This window comes from Oncorhynchus mykiss, chromosome 16, assembly GCF_013265735.2.
Source record: "Oncorhynchus mykiss isolate Arlee chromosome 16, USDA_OmykA_1.1, whole genome shotgun sequence".
Classification (NCBI taxonomy): domain Eukaryota; kingdom Metazoa; phylum Chordata; class Actinopteri; order Salmoniformes; family Salmonidae; genus Oncorhynchus; species Oncorhynchus mykiss.
In genome coordinates this window covers 66,857,220-66,873,569 of record NC_048580.1, presented here as the reverse complement: position 1 = coordinate 66,873,569, position 16,350 = coordinate 66,857,220, and the positions used below count along the sequence as shown (strand labels likewise).

The 16,350-nt window shown below is 43.8% G+C and overlaps 1 protein-coding gene across 2 annotated transcripts in view; it reads left to right on the top strand.

Moving 5' to 3' along the window:
* Window positions 1-16,350, top strand: part of LOC110492586 (plexin A3) — a 189,828-nt gene that overhangs the window by 138,592 nt on the left and 34,886 nt on the right. For both annotated transcript variants that reach the window (XM_036947590.1, XM_036947589.1), the window contains exons 11-16: window positions 12,654-12,750; window positions 13,623-13,813; window positions 13,964-14,112; window positions 14,435-14,555; window positions 15,183-15,319; window positions 15,546-15,716. In XM_036947590.1, the coding sequence (XP_036803485.1) occupies window positions 12,654-12,750; window positions 13,623-13,813; window positions 13,964-14,112; window positions 14,435-14,555; window positions 15,183-15,319; window positions 15,546-15,716 (866 nt within the window). The remainder of the gene's footprint in view (window positions 1-12,653; window positions 12,751-13,622; window positions 13,814-13,963; window positions 14,113-14,434; window positions 14,556-15,182; window positions 15,320-15,545; window positions 15,717-16,350) is intronic.

Here is a 16,350-nt window from a genome sequence, read left to right as displayed (position 1 = left end):
ATAGTAAAGACATGCCGCAGATTAGACTCAGTCCCTGGTGTGTGCTGTCCGCCCCCCCCCCCCCCCCCCCCCCCACTCAAGGCAACAGCCATCAATCAATTTGCCGTCAAGACGAGTGGCGCAGCTTCATTCCCACAGTGCTGTAGCCAGGTGACTTTAAGGCCATGGGGTCCATGCTAATGCAATTGTGAGTGTCCTCAGATAGGCAATGCTGAATCAATCAATTTCATCTCCTGTTTACTCTGCCCCTTGCTGGGAACGTTCAGATATCAGTCAGCACTTTTGTCCTCATGGGAGGCCCCTGTTCTGTGGTGGGGGTTAGTTAGGTTAAGCATACGTTGGACATGTTCACCAGCTGTGACAGTATGTTTTACCAGACAGGGAAACTCTAGCCTGTGACAGTATGTTTTACCAGACACGGAAACTCTAGCCTGTTGCAGTATGTTTCACCAGACAGGGAAACACTAGCCTGTTGCAGTATGTTTCACCAGACACGGAAACTCTAGCCTGTGACAGTATGTTTTACCAGACACGGAAACTCTAGCCTGTTGCAGTATGTTTCACCAGACAGGGAAACACTAGCCTGTTGCAGTATGTTTCACCAGACACGGAAACTCTAGCCTGTGACAGTATGTTTTACCAGACACGGAAACTCTAGCCTGTTGCAGTATGTTTCACCAGACAGGGAAACACTAGCCTGTGACAGTATGTTTTACCAGACAGGGAAACTCTAGCCTGTGACAGTATGTTTTACCAGACAGGGAAACTCTAGCCTGTTGCAGTATGTTTTACCAGACAGGGAAACTCTAGCCTGTTGCAGTATGTTTTACCAGACAGGGAAACTCTAGCCTGTGACAGTATGTTTTACCAGACAGGGAAACTCTAGCCTGTGACAGTATGTTTTACCAGACAGGGAAACTCTAGCCTGTTGCAGTATGTTTTACCAGACAGGGAAACTCTAGCCTGTGACAGTATGTTTTACCAGACAGGGAAACTCTAGCCTGTTGCAGTATGTTTCACCAGACAGGGAAACTCTAGCCTGTTGCAGTATGTTTTACCAGACAGGGAAACTCTAGCCTGTGACAGTATGTTTTACCAGACAGGGAAACTCTAGCCTGTGACAGTATGTTTTACCAGACAGGGAAACTCTAGCCTGTGACAGTATGTTTTACCAGACAGGGAAACTCTAGCCTGTGACAGTATGTTTTACCAGACAGGGAAACTCTAGCCTGTTGCAGTATGTTTCACCAGACAGGGAAACTCTAGCCTGTTGCAGTATGTTTTACCAGACACGGAAACTCTAGCCTGTGACAGTATGTTTTACCAGACAGGGAAACTCTAGCCTGTTGCAGTATGTTTTACCAGACAGGGAAACTCTAGCCTGTTGCAGTATGTTTCACCAGACAGGGAAACTCTAGCCTGTTGCAGTATGTTTTACCAGACAGGGAAACTCTAGCCTGTTGCAGTATGTTTTACCAGACAGGGAAACTCTAGCCTGTTGCAGTATGTTTTACCAGACAGGGAAACTCTAGCCTGTTGCAGTATGTTTTACCAGACAGGGAAACTCTAGCCTGTGACAGTATGTTTTACCAGACAGGGAAACTCTAGCCTGTTGCAGTATGTTTCACCAGACAGGGAAACTCTAGCCTGTTGCAGTATGTTTCACCAGACAGGGAAACTCTAGCCTGTGACAGTATGTTTTACCAGACAGGGAAACTCTAGCCTGTGACAGTATGTTTTACCAGACAGGGAAACTCTAGCCTGTGACAGTATGTTTTACCAGACAGGGAAACTCTAGCCTGTGACAGTATGTTTTACCAGACAGGGAAACTCTAGCCTGTGACAGTATGTTTTACCAGACAGGGAAACTCTAGCCTGTGACAGTATGTTTTACCAGACAGGGAAACTCTAGCCTGTTGCAGTATGTTTCACCAGACAGGGAAACTCTAGCCTGTTGCAGTATGTTTTACCAGACAGGGAAACTCTAGCCTGTTGCAGTATGTTTTACCAGACAGGGAAACTCTAGCCTGTTGCAGTATGTTTCACCAGACAGGGAAACTCTAGCCTGTTGCAGTATGTTTCACCAGACAGGGAAACTCTAGCCTGTTGCAGTATGTTTCACCAGACAGGGAAACTCTAGCCTGTGACAGTATGTTTTACCAGACAGGGAAACTCTAGCCTGTTGCAGTATGTTTTACCAGACAGGGAAACTCTAGCCTGTTGCAGTATGTTTTACCAGACAGGGAAACTCTAGCCTGTGACAGTATGTTTTACCAGACAGGGAAACTCTAGCCTGTGACAGTATGTTTTACCAGACAGGGAAACTCTAGCCTGTGACAGTATATTTTACCAGACAGGGAAACTCTAGCCTGTTGCAGTATGTTTTACCAGACAGGGAAACTCTAGCCTGTGACAGTATGTTTTACCAGACAGGGAAACTCTAGCCTGTGACAGTATGTTTTACCAGACAGGGAAACTCTAGCCTGTGACAGTATGTTTTACCAGACAGGGAAACTCTAGCCTGTGACAGTATGTTTCACCAGACAGGGAAACTCTAGCCTGTGACAGTATGTTTTACCAGACAAGGAAACTCTAGCCTGTTGCAGTATGTTTCACCAGACACGGAAACTCTAGCCTGTGACAGTATGTTTCACCAGACAGGGAAACTCTAGCCTGTGACAGTATGTTTTACCAGACACGGAAACTCTAGCCTGTTGCAGTATGTTTCACCAGACAGGGAAACTCTAGCCTGTGACAGTATGTTTCACCAGACAGGGAAACTCTAGCCTGTGACAGTATGTTTTACCAGACAGGGAAACTCTAGCCTGTGACAGTATGTTTTACCAGACAGGGAAACTCTAGCCTGTGACAGTATGTTTCACCAGACAGGGAAACTCTAGCCTGTGACAGTATGTTTTACCAGACAGGGAAACTCTAGCCTGTTGCAGTATGTTTTTTCTCACCCTGAGACAGCTGCTCTGTCACTCTCGCAGTGATATACATTTATAGACTGCTAAATGCGTTTAAAAATACATTAAATATAGCAGGTTAACAAAAATTATAATTCAATAATAGAAGAAATTGCATTTATTTTCAATAACTGGTCAATCAACTGAAAGTGCAAGCTATTTATTTGAAAAATTATTACATTTCAGAATTGTTTATTCAAATCACTTCCTGAATTGACTCCTTTCAATTTGAATTGAACCCAACCCTGGTACATAGAACTGCCATTAAGAAACTAGCTGTGAGGCCCGTATGTCCACGTTGCTGTGTGTTTGTCTATTTTCAGGACTGCTGTTTGTGAAGTTGACCCTTGATCTGTGATGTGCAGTTCAGCATGTGAAAGATGTCCATGCCATAGATCTAGAGAAGCCCTGGGTCATTGATGCAGACAGATAACAGCAGTTTTCCCTCAGTTTGCAGACAGACAGCAGTTTGCAGACGGAGAGGCAGACCAATAGACAGAGGAGAACAACATATGGGTCGGACATCACATCCTGCACAAATACAACACAAGGTTGTGCCCTGTCTCTGCCCAAATACAGCCTGAAGTCAAATACATCCCCTTTCCACATTCCATCTCTTCCCCGTCTCTCCGCCTCTACTTTGGTATTTCAATGCATTCATTTTCTCCAGCTAAATAGACCAACTAAGGTACACTACTGGTTTACTCCTGGTGTGGCTGGACTCATGTCATTTCAGTTCTAATGCAACAGGCGCATCATGCATGACCCACATGCCACCAGCATTCATAGAGAAACACAGTACCTTTTTCTAAGGTGCGCATACATACAGATTAGACAACTCTATATGATAATTCATGCTGATCCACATCAATCCATAAATTATGTTCCCCAACTGTACGATGTATACGGGTATCATTTCAAAAGGCATACCACGGACTGTAATCAGCTCAGACACACGCCTGCTTGTTTCTTCCCGCTTGATTTTACTGCAGACATCAGCAATGTGCTGCCATAGCTGGAATAAATCAGTATGATACACCCCCCACACATATACACACTGCCTTTCAAATAAATGATAAATCGGGGTCTTTGAAACTCAATAAGCATTTGCTTTGGTAGTGTAAAGGGCTTTTCTGCATTTTATGCATTTTTGTTTGACAGCATGCTTTACGTTGCAGATTGAACATGGCACGCGTATAACTTTGATTGGCTGAATCTTAATACATGGGACTTTTGTATCAAAAGATTAAAATAGTCCCAAATGAGTCCACGGATGTAAGTGTTGCTAAGCCCTGCTGACCCCATAGCGACAGGCATTGGCAGTGTTACCCAGGAAACGTAGAGTAAAGGCCTTTTGCACTACGAGTTCTGCGCTACCCTCTTGATGGAAAGTGCTCTCACAAAGAACATCATTATTTCCCGAACCATGGTAGCAAAGCTTTTGAATAAAAAACACTTACATGTTATTTTTCAGGCTTTCTGAACCAGCATGCCCTCATTATTCTATTATTCTCATCAAGTGCCCAATCAGACTACCAACGTCTTTGGTGTTTCTCAGTGGAACATACTTGTCAGGTCTCGAAAGGACCTGCCCTGCTCTTGACACCAAAGGCCCCGCTAATGGAAAAGATTTACCATGAACCACCGTACATGTTAATGATACTGTGAACATGTCACCTCATTGTCAATGTAAAAAAAATGCTCAATTTTACATCAATTAGGGGAGGATATTATATATTTATTCATTTAACCTTCATTTAACTAGGCAAGTCGGTTAAGAGCAAATTCTTATTTACAATGACAGCCAGATGACGCTGGGACAATTGTGCGCCGCCCTATGGGACTCCCAATCACAGCCGGTTGTGATACAGCCTGGAATCAAACCAGGGTGTCTGTAGTGACACCTCTAGCACTGAGATGCAGTGCCTTAGACCACTGCGCCACTCTGAAGCACCGATATATGTTGCTGTTTATGATACATCTTTGAGGTTGTTTTTATCCTCCAACATCTCCTCTGCACTTTTTTCCTCATAGAATAGTCATTATAATTATATGGTATTTACCCTCTTTCTTGTGATTATTGCATATTTGCATCCCCGTTAGTCTCTGAGGTCGTAGATACTGTGCCTGTGAGGCTCTGTAGCATGTTGGCTCTGTAGCAGGTGGGCTCTGTAGCAGGTGGGCTCTGTAGCAGGTGGGCTCTGTAGCAGGTGGGCTCTGGTGGAATAAATGGTCCTCTAAATGGTGTGATCTAGCTATCAATAGCATGAATTATGAGCCTGTTTCATCCTGTTTGTTTTGCTTTAAGCACCAGCAATGGAAAGGGAGTGAGTCTTCGCTGCATTCCCATAATTGAGAAATCAGTGCATTAGTTATGCCTGCTCTGAATACTTTTTAGACTCCCAAAGTAATCTACAGAGAATGTTTCAGTGTCATCATGTGAAAAGTATGCTTTGGTGTTCTCCGGTTAATGCACTTACCTCAAATATGATGGCACGAATTCAACCATGGCCTCAACATGCAATTGATATACTCTATGTTTATGGAGTGAGCTCTGAACCAGCCGTAATCCTTCATGGCTAATAAGACCATTCCAGATGACCCTATCTGTTTCTTCAATCACGTTAGTCTGACCTTAAATCTGCCACCAGGATGCAGCATACAGTACATATTTTCCTAGTGCGATAATCACAATGATGAAATGAAGTGTGGTTTACAGAAAACATAATTTATGTTCACTAATATGGACTCGCTGTTCATTACTGTGTATGTGTAAGTAGGAAAAAGGCCCTTATTCAAAGGTAATTTTGCTGAAGTCGGTAGAATTTTGAAACTTAATTAAATTAAACAGGAAAGCCTTCATCATTAAGGGAAAATGATTTTCACTCTGTCACCAGAAGGGAGCCAGCATTGATGACAAAGCCAATTCTACTAGTCATAGTCTACACCAAGGTTTTTCTCAAACTCTGTCCTGGGCAAAAACCAAAACGTGCACCCGTGGTGGGTGTGAAAACCCTGAATTGCATCCTCAACTTACAGTATAGTATTTGTTCTCTTAATTTCAGGGTGGCAGGTAGCCTAATGGTTAGAATGTTGGACTAGTAACCGAAAGGTTGCAAGATCGAAGGTAAAAATCAGTTGTCCTGCCCCTGAACAAGGCAGTTAACCCACTGTTCCTAGGCCTTCATTGAAAATAAGAATTTGTTCTTAACTGACTTGCCAGGTTAAATAAAGGTAAAATAAACATGTTTGACAGATGGTTAAACTGCTGCAGAGAACTACAGCTGATCCTTGCCAGAGTATAATTTAATCTTTATTAGTTTATTCTGAATAAACACAAATTATTTAAGAAAAATATTCTCCAAACCCATCATCTTTGAAACATAGTAAGCCTACAATAAAATGAACTTGGTTACAGTATGTGTATCTTTCATATGGGCCCCTTCAACAGACACTTCACAATTTACAGTTATATCTGAACAAATGGAAGCTATTCCTTCTGGTCACTGTCACTCTATCAATCCATTTGTTCAGCTATAACTGTTGTTTCCATTAAGAGCTAAGGATAAGTCTTAAAAGGTAGCGCTAGTTTCAAATGGGTTTTTTTTCTATCCAGTGATGGGTTTGTTTTTTTTTAAGTAAGATTACCTCACTGCCTCGCCTTGCCTCGCCTGCAGCCCAGAGACATGTTTGACAGAACCAGGCCAGTTTGTCTCCACTTGCTAGTTTCAGACCCAGTGGAACCATGGCCTGAGGAAAATCAATTCACGACTGGCAGAGATAAGCTGCATTGTATGGCCCAACACAAAAGCTTCCCCCGTTTACACACAACCACTAATCTCCTCAAAGCTGCCTGCCTTTCACTTGAAAAAGAAGGCTAGAAAATACATTATATTACCTACAGAAATACATAGTTACTTCTAGAAGCACATTATGTTACCTCCAGAAATACATTATGTTACCTCCAGAAATACATTATATTACCTCCAGAAATACATTATATTACCTCCAGAAATACATTGTTACCTCCAGAAATACATTGTTACCTCCAGAAATACATTATATTACCTCCAGAAATACATTATATTACCTCCAGAAATACATTATGTTACTTCCAGAAATACATTATATTACCTCCAGAAATACATTATGTTACCTCCAGAAATACATTATGTTACCTCTATAAATACATGGTTACTTCTAGGAGTACATTATGTTACCTCCAGAAATACATTATACTACCTCCAGAAATACATTATGTTACTTCCAGAAATACATTATATTACCTCCAGAAATACATAGTTACTTCTAGAAGTACATTATCTTACCTCCAGAAATACATTGTTACCTCCAGAAATACATTATATTACCTCCAGAAATACATTATGTTACCTCCAGAAATACATTATATTACCTCCAGAAATACATAGTTACTTCTAGGAGTACATTATGTTACCTCCAGAAATACATTATGTTACCTCCAGAAATACATGGTTACTTCCGGAAATACATTATATTACCTCCATAAATACATAGTTACTTCTAGAATTACATTATATTACCTCCAGAAATACATGGTTACTTCCGGAAATACATTATATTACCTCCATAAATACATAGTTACTTCTAGAATTACATTATGTTACCTCCAGAATTACATTATGTTACTTCCAGAAATACATTATATTACCTCCAGAAATACATTATGTTACCTCCAGAAATACATTATACTACCTCCAGAAATACATTATGTTACTTCCAAAAATACATTATATTACCTCCAGAAATACATAGTTACTTCTAGAAGTACATTATCTTACCTCCAGAAATACATTATGTTACCTCCAGAAATACATTATACTACCTCCAGAAATACATTATGTTACTTCCAGAAATACATTATATTACCTCCAGAAATACATAGTTACTTCTAGAAGTACATTATCTTACTTCCAGAAATACATTATGTTACCTCCAGAAATACATTATACTACCTCCAGAAATACATTATGTTACCTCCAGAAATACATTATGTTACCTCCAGAAATACCTTATGTTACTTCCAGAAATACATTATATTACCTCCAGAAATACATTATATTACCTCCAGAAATACATTGTTACCTCCAGAAATACATGATGTTACCTCCAGAAATACATTATACTACCTCCAGAAATACATTATGTTACTTCCAAAAATACATTATATTACCTCCAGAAATACATAGTTACTTCTAGAAGTACATTATCTTACTTCCAGAAATACATTATGTTACCTCCAGAAATACATTATACTACCTCCAGAAATACATTATGTTACTTCCAGAAATACATTATATTACCTCCAGAAATACATAGTTACTTCTAGAAGTACATTATCTTACTTCCAGAAATACATTATGTTACCTCCAGAAATACATTATACTACCTCCAGAAATACATTATGTTACCTCCAGAAATACCTTATGTTACTTCCAGAAATACATTATATTACCTCCAGAAATACATTATATTACCTCCAGAAATACATTATGTTACCTCCAGAAATACATGATGTTACTTCCAGAAATACATTATATTACCTCCAGAAATACATAGTTACTTCTAGAAGTACATTATCTTACTTCCAGAAATACATTATGTTACCTCCAGAAATACATTATGTTACCTCCAGAAATACATTATACTACCTCCAGAAATACATTATACTACCTCCAGAAATACATTATACTACCTCCAGAAATACATTATATTACCTCCAGAAATACACTGTATGGCTCTCCTGTGGTTTTCATTACCAGGGCCTTGGGAAGAGGGCATGACAACAACCTGTACACTGCGTGTTTCTGAACCCGACAAGGCTTTGAATACTGCCATTGACTCACCTATCGGATGTGGTTTACTTATTGAACAAATGTAACACCTCATTGGACTGTGAAGAACATCACTGGCCTTCTAAAACCATTTCACAAAATGCTGTTATTAAATAAGGCATTTCTGCTTAATGGCTGAAAAACAAGACCGCAAAAGGTTAACTGTAGTTTATAAGTATATATATATATATATATAGTTTATATGTCTGTTTGATGGATAGAAGTGAGGATGGTGTCAAGTTGAGTTTTGTTTTTGTAGTGTGACAAGCGATGTGATTGGGGGAAGTTAATTCAGTGGCCCTGCCCAGGAAGCTGCTGATCCATAATTTACTTCAATTATTTATTTAACCTTTATTTACCTAGGCAAGTCAGTTAAGAACAAATTCTTATTTTCAATGACGGCCTAGGAACAGTTGGTTAACTAACCTTGTTCAGGGGCAAAACGACAGATTTTTTACCTTGTCATCTCAGGGATTTTGATCTTGCAAACCTTTCGGTTACTAGTCCAAAGTTCTAACCACTAGGCTACCTGGACTAGTGCCCCCAGTACCAACTGGACCCTATAGAGATGTAACCCCAGTACCAACTGGACCCTATGGAGGCGTAACCTCAGTACCAAACTGACCCTATAGAAATGTAACCCTAGTACCAACTGGACCCTATAGAGATGTAACCCCAGTACCAACTGGGCCCTATGGAGATATAACCCCAGTACCAACTGGACCCTAAAGAGATGTAACCCCAGTACCAACTGGACCCTAAAGAGATGTAACCCCAGTACCAACTGGACCCTAAAGAGATGTAACCCCAGTACCAACTGGGCCCTATGGAGACGTAACCTCAGTACCAGAACCAACTGGACCCTATTGAGATGTAACCCCAGTACCAACTGGACGCTATAGAGATATAACCCCAGTACCAACTGGACCCTAAAGAGATGTAACCCCAGTACCAACTGGGCCCTATGGAGACGTAACCTCAGTACCAGAACCAACTGGACCCTATTGAGATATAACCCCAGTACCAACTGGACCCTAAAGAGATGTAACCCCAGTACCAACTGGACCCTAAAGAGATGTAACCCCAGTACCAACTGGATCCTAAAGAGATGTAACCCCAGTACCAACTGGGCCCTATGGAGACGTAACCTCAGTACCAGAACCAACTGGACCCTATTGAGATGTAACCCCAGTACCAACTGGACGCTATAGAGATATAACCCCAGTACCAACTGGACCCTAAAGAGATGTAACCCCAGAACCAACTGGACCCTATAGAGATGTAACCCCAGTACCAACTGGACCCTAAAGAGATGTAACCCCAGTACCAACTGGACCCTAAAGAGATGTAACCCCAGAACCAACTGGACCCTATAGAGATGTAAGGACATTTGGAGCCTGGTGTGAACAGGTTCAGTTCAGCCTTTCAGCACCCACACTGGTGCATTCCCTGCTTGACTTACTCCCAGATATTTCCCAGGACAGCTGCACAAAGATTTACACTTTCACACTCACTAACACACACACGCATGCCCACACACATGCACAGACACCCACAGACATGTGCGCACACACACACACACTTACACACAACACAGCCGATGTCCCTGGACTGATGAGGAATATTAGGAGGTGTTGGTTGTTTACTCAGCTCTGATATATTTAGGTGAGGTATGGATGGATAAAGGTGAGGTATGGATGGATAAAGTTGAGGTATGGATGGATAAAGGTGAGGTATGGATGGATAAAGGTGAGGTATGGATGGATAAAGGTGAGGTATGGATGGATAAAGGTGAGGTATGGATGGATAAAGTTGAGGTATGGATGGATAAAGTTGAGGTATGGATGGATAAAGGTGAGGTATGGATGGATAAAGGTGAGGTATGGATGGATAAAGGTGAGGTATGGATGGATAAAGGTGAGGTATGGATGGATAAAGGTGAGGTATGGATGGATAAAGGTGAGGTATGGATGGATAAAGTTGAGGTATGGATGGATAAAGTTGAGGTATGGATGGATAAAGGTGAGGTATGGATGGATAAAGGTGAGGTATGGATGGATAAAGGTGAGGTATGGATGGATAAAGGTGAGGTATGGATGGATAAAGGTGAGGTATGGATGGATAAAGGTGAGGTATGGATGGATAAAGGTGAGGTATGGATGGATAAAGGTGAGGTATGGATGGATAAAGGTGAGGTATGGATGGATAAAGTTGAGGTATGGATGGATAAAGGTGAGGTATGGATGGATAAAGGTGAGGTATGGATGGATAAAGGTGAGGTATGGATGGATAAAGGTGAGGTATGGAGGGATAACCATTTGTCACATATGATGCTTCCATTAAGACTTAACAGTTCAACAGGAACCTTCAGTTGCGACCGTATTTCCATCTTGGGTGTCAAACTGTAGCTGCTCTCTCTCTCTCTCTGAATCTACTGAGAGATGATTTAATGTGGTCTGGAATAAGTTCTCCTTTTAATGCTAAATTCAGGGCCCTCTCTTGCTGTTAGTCTGCCCTCATTCTTCCATCGCCTCCTTATGAACACTCATAAGTGTTCTGGCCATGGATCGATGTGGCTGATCAGCGATATTCTCTCAGGGTTGCTGCTGGCTAAGTGCTCTGAGTGTTGCTGCTAATTAAAACACAGGCAGTAAAAACCACCACCCCTCCTTCACCTGACAGACACATAGTAGCCGCAGCAACCCACTCTCTCTCTCTCGCTCTCTCTTTCTCTGTCTCTCTCTTTCTCTGTCTCTCTCGCTCTCTCTCTCTCTGTCTCTCTCTCTCTGTCTCTCTCTCTGTCTCTCTCTCTTTCTCTGTCTCTCTCTCTTTCTGTCTATCTCTTTCTCTATCTCTCTTACTCTGTCTGTCTGTCTCTCTCTCTCTCTTTCTCTGTCTCTCTCTTTCTCTGTCCCTCTCTCCTCTCTCTCTCTCTCTCTCTTTCTCTATCTCTCTCTCTCTCTGTCTCTCTCTCTCTCTCTCTCTCTCTGTCTCTCTCTCTCTCTGCAAAAAGCCAGATTAACTCAAAGCCTGGTCTGTAAAAAAAAAAAAAAAAGCACAATGTCTCCCTGACCTCACTCACAGCTATGGAATCTAGTGGCCAGGCTGGTCTAATGGGTTGTTACACAGAGATGAAATGTTTTTCATTGTACAGTGTAGTGTATATTATAGCATTATGGTTTCCACTGCACCGTGCCAGCAGCCATGCTTAACTCAGTTTGTACTGATGAGCCAGGTCATAAACCACAGTTAGTCTTTATTAATAGGTCCCTATGAAGGCTGGTCAAACTCTGACTGATGTTGGGCTTTATGCACCTCCAGTACTGGTATGATGATTGAATCATGGTGTTATGTGTGTTTCTACCTCCAGTACTGGTATGATGATTGAATCATGGTGTTATGTGTGTTTCCACCTCCAGTACTGGTATGATGATTGAATCATGGTGTTATGTGTGTTTCTACCTCCAGTACTGGTATGATGATTGAATCATGGTGTTATGTGTGTTTCTACCTCCAGTACTGGTATGATGATTGAATCATGGTGTTATGTGTGTTTCTACCTCCAGTACTGGTATGATGATTGAATCATGGTGTTATGTGTGTTTCCACCTCCAGTACTGGTATGATGATTGAATCATGGTGTTATGTGTGTTTCTACCTCCAGTACTGGTATGATGATTGAATCATGGTGTTATGTGTGTTTCCACCTCCTGTACTGGTATGATGATTGAATCATGGTGTTATGTGTGTTTCCACCTCCAGTACTGGTATGATGGTTGAATCATGGTGTTATGTGTGTTTCCACCTCCAGTACTGGTATGATGGGGACGAGACGGGAGACCTGCCTGTTGACTTCTCTATCGTCTGGGATGGAGACTTCTTCATCGACAAGCCTCCCACCATGAAAGGTATGTTGTTTTATCATATTCAGAGTCATACATTCGTCATAATAGTGTTGCTGCTAAATAATGTCAATGAAAAATCCAAGACTGACACAACTGGCACACAACAGGGAAACAACAGCCCCACCTGTGTGTTGCCTGAGGCTTTGGGCTGGTCAAATATGTTGTCATCCCTCGCTGAGTCCTCTAGTGTTAAGTCCACTTCATGTACAGTGCTGGGGGCTATGGCTACCACAGTAAATCTTATTCAGTGGTATAATTCAGTCCCAAATGTGGATTAAGCCTTTGCAGTTATTTTCTTATTGTCTTCAAAACTGTAACATTTTCTAACTTTTTTGTGGGCAATAAAGTCACAGAACTAAATGTACCATGTTTTGTATCAAGACACCTTGTATCACTGCAAGTCAGGGACAAACAGGGTTGTCAATACTTCTCTTAAAAGTGTTTTATCTCACTGGTTTGATCAGGCCGCTGTGAAAGAGACCCGTAGCTCTCGTAAGACCCGTAACAGTCAGCCGGCAGATAGCATCTCTCTGCTGGGCGATTGGCTCTGCGCGAAGATGAGAGGAGATAGCTAGCCATGTGGCTAGCAGCACAGTATTTTATGTTCTCCCACTGAACTGGTCAATAACTCTGTGTACCGTCTTCACCTTTACATCTGAGGTGGTGCATAGGAGCAGTGTGCGAGGCTGAGCCAAGGATAGAGGGAGATTAACAGCTCAGGACCTGGGAGTGAGCCATGCAGCACAAACAGACAGCACAGTGCAGCGCCCCTCGCCTCTCTGTCTCAGACTCAACCTTTGCCCAGTGTTAACCCTCCCTGTTTGTTCGTCTGTCTGTCTGTCTGTCCCTGTGTCTGTCTGTCTGTCTGCGCTCAGCCCTGCTGTATAAGTGCGAGGCCCAGAGGGACAGCTGTGGCCTGTGTCTGAAGGCCAGCACAGCGTTTGAGTGTGGCTGGTGCCTGGACAACAAGAAGTGTCTCCTGAGGCAGCACTGCCAGACGCCGGAGCAGAACTGGATGCACCCCGGCAGGCACAACGTCCGCTGCAGCCACCCCCGCATCACCAAGGTGAGGCTGGAGCACAGAGAGCTGTGTATTTATACTTCTGTATGGTTGCATTTAAGTCGGTGGCCTAGAGCCGCTGAACCCAGGCACTCTGCTGTGTGTGAACACGGGGAGATTGCTTTTCCTTGATCTTGACCCTGTTTCCATGGAAAGATCCGCCCGCTGACGGGGCCCAAAGAGGGGGGCACGCGAGTGACGATCGAGGGCGAGAACCTCGGGCTGCAGGTGCGGGAGATCGCCCACGTTCAGGTGGCTGGGGTTCGCTGTAACCCTGTGACCTCCGAGTACATCAGCGCTGAGAGGTGAGTGTGGTTCCTTTGTCGATAGGATTTCGCTTGAATGGTTTTCAGGTAGATGAAAGATGCTGTACTTGTGTTTCTTAACTCTACACTATTAGAAAACAGGGTTATTCGGCTGTCACCATAGGAGAACCCTTTTTGGTTCCAGGTAGAACGCTTTGTAGAAAGGGTTCTACATGGAACCCAAAATGGTTCTACCTGGGAAAAAAGGACCATTTAAGGTTCTAGAAAGCACCTTTTCTTCTAAGAGTGTATTTCATTTGAACGTTAGACATTATAATCAATGAGCCGTTGATTGACAGCTGAGTGTGTGTATGTTCCTCAGGATTGTGTGTGACATGGCCGAAGCGCTGCTGCCCCACTCTCCAGGCGGTCCGGTGGAGCTATGTATCGGGGTGTGCAGTGCAGAGTACCGCACCCAATCTTCCCAGACTTACTCCTTCGTGGTGCGTATGACCTCGCATGAACCCATCTTTTCCTAGACCGATGACTGTGCAGAAAGTCTGTCCGTTCTCTCCCCGGGGAGGAGGGATACAAACCAAATGTCGTGGTTCTATGTAGCCCCGGGAACTACCTAGCCTTATGCTGCAATACAGAGATGAGGAAAGTGTTGTGCGAGAAAGTGTGGCCGATGTGATATACAGTAATTACCCAGCTATTCCGACAGAGCATTAAGCAGCAGTGAAACAGGAATGTGGTGTCAGTCTATTATCTCTTCAGCCTGGGCACAGAGCAGCTCACTGAAATGAATGGGCTTGCCCTTAAACCACCAATCAATAGTAGTCTTGCAGTTTAATTCCAGCAGATGCCAAGATGCTCCCAGCCAAATGAATACATGTGCACCGAGAAACTATGTAGCTAATTACAGGAAAAAGGAGAGTCTTACTCATGTCACTGTGCTGCTGCTACAAAAATACATACCAAAACATGCTCGGCTGGGGTGCAGTGTGTGAGCAGCAATTACTAGAAATATAATGGGAATCGGTTTGTTGTACAGTAGCTTTTCAGAAAAAAACGGTATAATTGTTTTGTGTGCTGCTGGGTGTAAAGAGTGAGTTTCCTCCCTCTCTCAGACCCCCAGCTTCAACCATGTGCACCCGGAGAAGGGCCCCGTGTCCGGGGGGACCCGGCTGACGATATCAGGCCATCATCTGGACGCTGGTAGCACCGTCACTGTGTTCATCGCCCAGGAGGAGTGTCTGTTTGTTAAGTGAGTAGTCAGTCAGCTTGACCCCACCTCGAAGGAATGGACTGTGGTAGTATAGTAGTGTAATCTGTTCTATCACACCCTGTCTGCACATTACCTGTCTATTTTTAAGTTAAATTAAAACAGCATCATAACAGGGTGACAGCATGACATTTTCTTAAGTGTTGTTTCAGACAGTGAATGAACTCTGTGACACAATATGACACATCTTCTGTCTATCCGGCCACAGGAGGACCAACAGGGACATTGTGTGTGTGACACCGTCGTCCCTGTCTGGCTCAGGGCCTGCGTCAATCAAATTGTTAATCGACAAAGCTGAGGTCACCAGCAGTGACACACGCTACATCTACACAGAGGACCCCACCATCTCCAGCATCGAGCCCAGTTGGAGTATAGTGAAGTGAGCAGCCAAGCCTCCTCTCCTCCCCTCCTCTCCTCCCCTCCTCTCCTCTCCTCCACTCCCCCCCTCCCCTCCCCAACTCCCGACTCCTCCCCTCCCGACTCCTCTCCCATCCTCTTCTCTCCTCCCCTCCCCACTCCTCCCCTGCTATCCACCCCCTCCTACCCTCCCAACTCCTCCTCCCCTCCCCACTCCTCCTCACTCCTCCCCTGCTATCCACCCCCCTCCTACCCTCCCCACTCCTCCTCACTCCTCCCCTGCTACCCACCCCCTCCTACCCTCCCCACTCCTCCTCTCCCCTCCTCCCCTCGCCACTCCTCCCCACTCCTCCCCTGCTATCCAACCCCTCCTACCCTCCCCACTCCTCCTCTCCCCTCCTCCCCTCCCCACTCCTCTCCCCTCCCCACTCCTGCTCACTCCTCCCCTGATAGCCACCCCCCTCCTACCCTCCCCACTCCTCCTCTCCCCTCCCCACTCCTCCTCACTCCTCCCCTGCTATCCACCCCCTCCTACCCTCCCCACTCCTCCTCACTCCTCCCCTGCAAGCCACCCCCCTCCTACCTCCTCCCCTCCCCACTCCTCCCCTCCTCACTCCTCCCCTGCTATCCACCCCCCTCCTACCCTCCTCCACTCC